The sequence below is a fragment of the Scardinius erythrophthalmus genome, assembly GCF_964197995.2.
Source record: "Scardinius erythrophthalmus genome assembly, chromosome: 6".
NCBI lineage: Eukaryota > Metazoa > Chordata > Actinopteri > Cypriniformes > Leuciscidae > Scardinius > Scardinius erythrophthalmus.
In genome coordinates, this window is record NC_138226.1 from 20,764,840 (window position 1) to 20,773,277 (window position 8,438).

General features: G+C 35.7%; 1 protein-coding gene across 1 annotated transcript; it reads left to right on the forward strand.

Annotated features, from left to right (window-relative positions):
• Positions 1–259: 259 nt before the first annotated feature.
• On the forward strand, positions 260–6,490 carry ackr3a (atypical chemokine receptor 3a). Its single transcript, XM_081368539.1, has 2 exons — positions 260–347; positions 3,352–6,490. Exons 1-2 carry the CDS (start codon positions 339–341, stop codon positions 4,498–4,500), a joined length of 1,158 nt encoding a protein of 385 aa, XP_081224665.1. The 5' UTR covers positions 260–338; the 3' UTR covers positions 4,501–6,490.
• Positions 6,491–8,438: the final 1,948 nt, after the last annotated feature.

Here is an 8,438-nt window from a genome sequence, read left to right on the forward strand (position 1 = left end):
TAAAAAAAACTCTTTTTTAAAATGTATAAGTTTTGTTGTTGTTGTTGTTGTTGTCGTTTTTTAATGAGGGCCCCACATTATGACTGGATTCGGGGCATTCATTGGCGAGCCGCGTTCCTGGTCAACTCACCCCTTGTTTCATGAGCGTGTTCAGACTTCAGACTGAGGTAGTCATAAGCGCTGCCCTGCTATTGTCAGGCGTAGATGGGCGTCACCACTTTCATTCACTCTATTTAAACAACCTGCAGCAGAATCGATCGACGACGGGATTGCTTCATCACCGACTGATAACGAATCCGTGGATTAATTTTGCGCACTGACCAAGCATTAAAGGCAAAATGACAGAGGTGAGCAACATCGTCTGTCCTAAAGAACGAACAAAAGACTTGAGACAAGAGTTTTAGTAGGCTATAGTTTCAGACACCTGCACTGCACTAGACGATATGTTAAGGTTGGGATTTTTAAGCAGCTCTTTCTGCTGGATGTCTCTTTTGTAGCCTAGTGTAATAGGGTTTCGTAATAAAGTTGTAAGCAAATAGATAATGTTTCAGCCAAACTAAGTTGAGCTGAGCCTGAGTATAAGTTAGGCTACTTGCAGCGTGAATTTTTTTTGTCCTATAAAGCGCAAAATAACGGCATCAGAAGTCGCGTATAATTGAGGACGTATAGGCTAATCATTGCAACACTATGCTCGTGCTCTTCCCATTTGGATAAATTTGCTAACATGCAAATGCTGAAAATGTTAAAAACTTTATGATAGAGTTCTATATCTCAAAAAAAATTGTATTGTTGACTAATTTTGGCTAACTGTGGTAGTAGGCTACACAGTGGCCTATGGGTTTTACGCAAAGAAATCAGACACGGTCACAATTAAATTCTACAAAGCTCTACTGTAATACCCAACATTACCTATGTTAAGAATTTGCATCATATTTCATTGTGTCCATGGTTTGGCTTTAAACATTATTCTGCTTTCTGCGTTTCAGTCTGACAGCAGTTCATGCGTAGAGCTTTACTCAATGTCATACTGCTTACATTTGTCGAAATCCATAACTTCAAAATAAATAAATTCATTCGAAACAGAAGATTAGCTTGGGAAGCAGGAACAGAAATGCACTTCATTTTAATTGAAAAGAAAAAGACATTTGCTGTATTCATGGAGAACTTGCACTGTATGTGCTCACTTATGAACAGAAAATAAAGAGGCACTACAGAGTTAATCATAAATTGGATCTTTAGCATGTCATTAGCATTCACGGTTTTGCACAAATCATGATTTATTGGACATATCCAACTTCCTGCCAGCAATAGCAGTGTTACAGTTTACATGGTCAGCTGCAGAGCTGGAACAGTGTATAATCTATTATAGATACACTGTAAAAAATTTGCTGTAATTTTGCAGCTGTTTGCCAGTACCTTACTGTAGATTTAAATTTATGTTATTTACTGGCAACAGTTTGTTCAAAGTTAAATGAACATTATACATTAACAAGTCTTTGTCTTTAAAGAATAAAATTATAAAATAACAATCTAATGCAAAGCATTCTGGCATCCTTTTTCTGTTTTTTTCCTTCAGATTTTGGTTCCCAGAATGCTTTGCATGAGGATGTTATTTTAGTTTTATTCTGTAAAGATAAAGACTTGTTAATGTTTAATGTTCATTTAATTTTAAACAAATTATTGCCAGTAAATAACATCAATTTAAATCTACAGTAAGTTACTGGCAAGTAGCTGCCAGTAATACTGTAATTTCTACAGATTTTTCTAACAGTGTAGCCTTGAGTAGGCTATATTTATGCATAAATAACTAAATATAAAGACTGAAAGAGAGACAATGAGACAAGTAGAGAGAAGGCAAAGAGTGTTTGCGTGTGTATCTTCACATGTTACAGTCCTTAAATGATTCATCAATTACATTTTGTGCTACAAACTTCCTAAACTGTTTCCTCTTAGGGCGAAAGCATATAAACCATTCTTAAACAAACAAACATAAAAGCTTTTATCAAACAGCACTATTGTGTACTTACTAAAGGGAAAACAATAAGATTTAACTTTGTTATGAACTTCAAACAGAATACAGGTGGAGTAACAGGTGGAGTAATTTCCTTTTGTAATGGAAAGTAATGTGTAATTCAATACCCCAATTATAACATTTAAACATAATCACACACTCTTCATGTTATGGTTTGTCTTGGAACACAACATGAGGCAGGCTTATTTTATATTTTTAGAGATTTACGCTAATTTAGAAAAGCATTATACTAACGTTCACATCCACTGTTGCAGCTCTGCTGATGGGAAGGTTCCGCTAAAAAAGGATTTAGTGACCTAGAGAAATCAAGGGTCAAGGGTCTGTGACCTCACCAACCACATAGCAACATTTCTTTTAGAAAGGACCACTTAGATGTTTAAGATGGCATGACAGAATCCCTAAACTGAAATTACTTCGCTCATAGAAATCACTGTGAAGTGACTTTGATTTTTGAAAAGCAGAACCAGCTTAAAGGGTACTTCAGCATGACTGGCTTAAAGCCAAACAGCTTTGTGCTTTTGAAGTAGTGTCAACTTTCGAACCGAACTGAACCATGAAATAATAATAGGATGCTTTGACAATTTCACAAATATGAAAGGCTCTAGTGCCATAGACAAGTTTGTCTTGCATGATTGGATGGTCTCGTGTCAAATAAATAGTTTAATAAATGGTTCTTAAGTGTTTCTTTGAACAGATTGCACTTTTAACCTTGTGAGAAAATAAAATAGTATTTGTTAGTTCATAGCAATACTTTAGGAATGTGCTTAATGCTAAATAAAGTGTATTTATGCAAATATAGACTACAGTTCAAATGCTGGGGTTTTGTTAAGAATTTTTAATCATTTTGAAAGAAGTCTTTTGTTCATCAAACCATTTATTTGATCAAAAACTGAAACCAAGTGTTTTCTATTTTATTGTTTTATAGTCACATAATCCTTCAGAAATCTTTTTAATATACTGATATGGTGATACTGATATTAATGTTGAAAACAGTTGTGGAAATGGTATACTTATTTTTAGAATTATTGCACTTTAAAAAGAAAAGCATTTATTTCTCTTACTGACCCTAAACTTTTGAATATTTAACACTAATATAAAACATTAATACATAAAAAAATATTAATATATTGATTTAAATTGAAGTTATTTTCTACTCAGTCCCATTTTCTACCCATCAGTTCATGTTATTAAATTCATATTTGGTATTTATGATTGATATTTAATAATATAATGACGTAGATCTTTTGGTAATCATAACAGAGAAAACTTTACTCCATCTTGATGGGTTTTTGCACTTCTTTTTCATTCCCCTTCCACAGTTGCAGTCTTCACCTCCAAATGAAAAGATCAGTCCAAGTGGCAGCGAACTGACTGAATTATTCGCCATGTGGGAAGAATTAAACTTCACAGACGCCAGTGACAACAGCACACGGGTGGAAGTGCAAATGTGCCCCATCTCCTTCAACCATTCTGCTCTCCTCAATGCTATGTGCACCCTCTATGCCTTCATTTTTGTTGTGGGCCTGGCCGCCAATGCGCTAGTAGTGTGGGTCAACCTGCGCTCGGAGCGTCATTACCACGAGACACACTTGTATATATTAAACCTAGCGGTGGCTGACCTGTGTGTGGTTGCTACTCTCCCGGTGTGGGTGAGCTCGCTGGCACAGGGTGGCCACTGGTCGTTTGGCCAGGTGGCCTGTAAGCTCACACATCTTCTCTTCAGCGTCAACCTTTTCGCCAGCATCTTCTTCCTGGCCTGCATGAGCGTGGACCGTTATCTTTCGGTGGTACGCTCGGAGGAGATTTCACCCAGTCGAGGACGACAGATACGCCGCTTAGTGTGTGCGGTAACATGGCTGCTTGCTTTATTCGCCTCAATACCTGACACATACTTCCTGCAGTCCGTAAAGTCACAACACAGTCATTTGACCTTGTGTCATCCTATATATCCAGTGGACAACCCTTTGCAGTGGATGGTGGGCATTCAACTGAGTTTTGTGATTCTTGGTTTTGTCATTCCCTTCCCCGTTATTGCAGTGTCTTATGCACTGTTGGCAAAAGCTCTGGCTTCCTCTTCCTCTCATTCCCCTTTACATGGTGACCAGGATCGCAGCGTGAGCAGGAAGGTCATCCTCACATACATAGTGGTTTTTATAGCTTGCTGGGCACCATATCATGCTGTGCTGTTAGCCGACGCTCTAGCCATGCTACATGTGCTACCATTGGGCTGCGGTTCAGAGAACGGCCTATTTGTGCTTCTGCACCTCACGCAATGCTTGTCGCTGCTGCACTGCTGCGTGAACCCTGTTGTCTACAGCTTTGCTCACCGTCACTACCGCTATGACCTCATGAAAGCCTTCATCTTCAAATACTCCACCCGTACGGGGCTGGCGCGACTCATGGAGGGCTCTCAGGGCACCGAGACAGAATACGCGATGGTAGAGAACAACGCTGTGGCTGTGAATTAGGACCCTCGAGACGTCACCCTCAACCAAAGTTCTGCACTGCTTCAAAACAAGAACTCCTCTGGCATGTCATCCTGAAATTTAGATAAACAAAACCAAATTTGAACATGTTTTACGTCAAAGTTGCAGCAAATGCTCAACAGTGAACCCAAAGATAGTGATTCATTCATTTGAAATGTGCCAAAGACTGGTGAGATCAGAAACACTCTGACATGTTTTCCTAGATTCATATAAACAAAACTGAATTTGAACATGTTTTACATCAAAATTGCAGCTAATGCTCAACAGTGACCCCAAAGATTGTGAATAATTCATTTGAAATGTGCCAAAAACTGATGGGATCTTATTGTAATTTCAGAACCATGAATGTTCAGCCAATCAGTTGTGACCCTGGATCACAAAACCAGTCACAAGTCGCACGGGTATATTTGTGGCAATAGCCAACAATACATTGAATGGGTAAAAATGATTGAATTTTCTTTTATGCCAAAAATAATTAGGATATTTATTAAGTAAAGTTCATGTTCCATGAAGATATTTTGTAAATTTCCTACCGTAAATATATAAAACATTTATTTTTGTGAGTGAATGCAGCACAATCGCGAACATAAATGGACAACTTTAAAGACGATTTTCTCAATGGTTTGATTGTTTTGTCTCGGCCAAATATTGTCCTATCCTACCAAACCATACATCAATGGACAGCTTATTTATTCAACTTTCAGATGATGTATAAATCTCAATTTAAAAAAATTGACCCATGTGACCCAGGTCCAGGGTCACAATTGGTTCCAATCTGACTAGCAGCCAAAAATGTATACTTTATACAAAAAAAATGGCACTTTAGAGAAACCTGTATGCTACAGCTCATTCAAGAAACGACATAATTGTGTCCAATAATCACTTCTCAGAAATGCGTGATGGCTTTCAATCATCATAAAATGATTTATGATGCAATATATACAAATGTAAGTAATGTACTGTAACAGCAAATTGATGTAGTCCTAGTTCTCTTCTTAATTGTGTTAATATTTAGATGTGGCTCAATTGCTACTGACTGATTTTTTTAGAGTACTTTCTTTGACGAAAGTGGGGCTTTTGTATCTGTGGCAAGAGCATTGCCATTACTTTTGTATTTTGAACAGTGTTCACATGTTCTCCACAAAAGCGCATTCCAACATGTTTGAAGAATAGAACAAAAATAACTTATTTTCAACTGGATTTTAATGTGCAACTGTGTGTGTACTTCATAGGCTTTGTTCATGTGAGTAAATTATGTTTGTTGACTGGCTGTCATCTTGTAACGTGTATACTTGGAAGGGCATTTACTTTATTTTGTCTTTGATATATGTGTATATTTCAGTTATCTAAAATGTAAGTTAAGTATGTTGTTATATTTATCTTTGGCATTTATTTTTGATAGTTTTGAGTGGAATGCTGAATACTTAAATGTGCTTGGAAATAAATAACTTGATTCACAGTGCCAATTACATTAACCTCATCTCAGTTTAATTTGAGAAACATCACTGGTCCTTGTTTAAATATTTATAAGTATCTGATGGAAAATGCATGGTTAGGATTAACCCATGCTTGAGCTGGACGTAATATGGATTCAATCTAGCCATGACTTTTATGTTTGATTATTAAAATCAACACTGTATATTACTGGTTTACCATCTGTTCAACAACGGTGGCACTTTTTATTTTCACCCTAAAGGCATCATAAAATGACTACAATAGTACAACAGCGTAAGTTGTCATGGTGAGAGAAGTTTACTGTCTTAAGATGGTCATAACTACAGGATATTAACTTGCAGTCAAGCAGATTTAACCACATTCTGCTTATTCAATTTAGCTAAAATATGTTTAAAATGTGGAAACTTAAGGGGATGTAACTGGAAATACAAATGCCATCTCAAGTAGCTCACGCTGTCCTATAAACTCTAACTAGAATTTTCATTGATGAACTTGTAATAAAACCTTTCTGACTGAGGCCTGTTGTGTGTTGATTCTTCAGGGTAATTGTCAAAACAATAATTAGCTAAGTAATCTCACGCAAGCATATCTTTTTTTTATATAATAAAAAACAATTAATATAACTTTAGACCCAATCGATAGTTGTTTTGTTTATGACAGTTGAGTTAATGATTCAGTGACTCAATAAATAGTTGAGTTAGTTCTAAAAGTATAATATAATAGTATAATATAATAGTTATAAAACAATGATTCCTGTTTCCATAGCATTTCATGACATGTAATTCATTGGTTCAAACTCTTTATATTTTTACCAGCTTTAAGAGGACACAAAACCAAGCTTAAACGGTAGAATATTCACTTCTTAGTAGAACCTTTTTACCATGATTTTTTTTTTTTTTTTTATCTCAGTCAGCTAATGCTGAGCAGCATTTCCACATCAACAACAAGGACACTTTAGAGTCTGATTTATGCTGATCTGAACTTCACGTGCAACCAATGTCAGGTCTATAGCAGACGACTTCCAACACTTTCCTGTATTTAGACACCTGCAAGGCCTAAACAAAACTGCTTAAGGTTGCATTAGCGGCTAGATCTAAATGACACAGTCTTCTGCAGCCACAGTCCACGGCTGTTCATAAACTGCCTTGTTATTCAACATCTTCTGATGACCTTTTTCCCCCAAAACTTGCTTTACAAACCCAAGGTCTCTTATATATCTTTATTATATATATATATATATATATATATATATATATATATATATATATATATATATATATATATATATATATATATATATATATATATAACTACATAATATGAATAAATGACTGGTTGCAAAATAAAAGTACACAAAAATTAATTGTTGCAATATTATTGTCTCACAGTCAAGTTTTTAAATTTATGGATCAAACAAAAAGTCAAACTCATTCCGTATGTTCCACACTTTTGAGCATCAAAGAAGATTATTGTTGTATAACTGAAGAGTTTTCCCATAATTAGCAGTTTGGTTGATTAACCCAGTTTGACCCCTCTTGAACTCATCTGGTTTCAATTGGTCTCTAATCTGTTAATTCCTTTTCACACTAATCATGGTGTGACATACTTTCATCACTAAACACCCCCTGTTTCTTTCTCGGCAGCTATTAATTTATTTTGTCATGCTCAAAGTTTTCATTTCTGGAAAATAACACCACAACAAAACTGTCAGACACTTTTCACAGTCAAAACTTCAAAAACATTAAACAGCTTCATAAAAATGTATTCTTTCAAACACAACATTGTCCTAAGTGTACTAGGCTGTAGCCGTGTTAAACTCACACAGGGAAAGAAAAGAGACCACCGGATTGAAACAGGTCATGACTCACAGCAGTTTTGTTTCTGCTGTACATGGCCTCAATTTACAGGCTGCCCAACAGCAAAGACAGTGAACAGTCCGATTTTAATAGTTCTGAGAGTCTGAGGCTAAAGGTTTAAATGCACCACAGTATATTGTGCAGCACATTAAGAAAATACTGAAAATGCTGCATTTAGACAGTATGGTCGTGTCAAATTACATAATATAATATAATATAATATAATATAATATAATATAATATAATATAATATAATATAATATAATATAATATAATATAATATAATATCTAAAATGTCATTAACCTCTTGTTTATATAAATGAACTATTGCATGACAACAATATTACAATATTGCAATCATGTCTGAATGTTCAGTGTGACACTTGATTAAATGTTCATGACATCATTTTTCATGTAGGGCCCTGTTATTTCAATTTAGCCCTTCATTGCATTTTTGCTTGTGCAGAATCAGTCTTCAGAAGACAAATTATGTCTTTCGTTTTGGTCTCCTTGTGGTTTGGCTGGTGCTCCAAAAGGGATTCGAGAACAAGGCAGAGAACCACTGGTTCAGGAAAGGCTGAATGAACAATCTAGGATAGCGTGTAATGT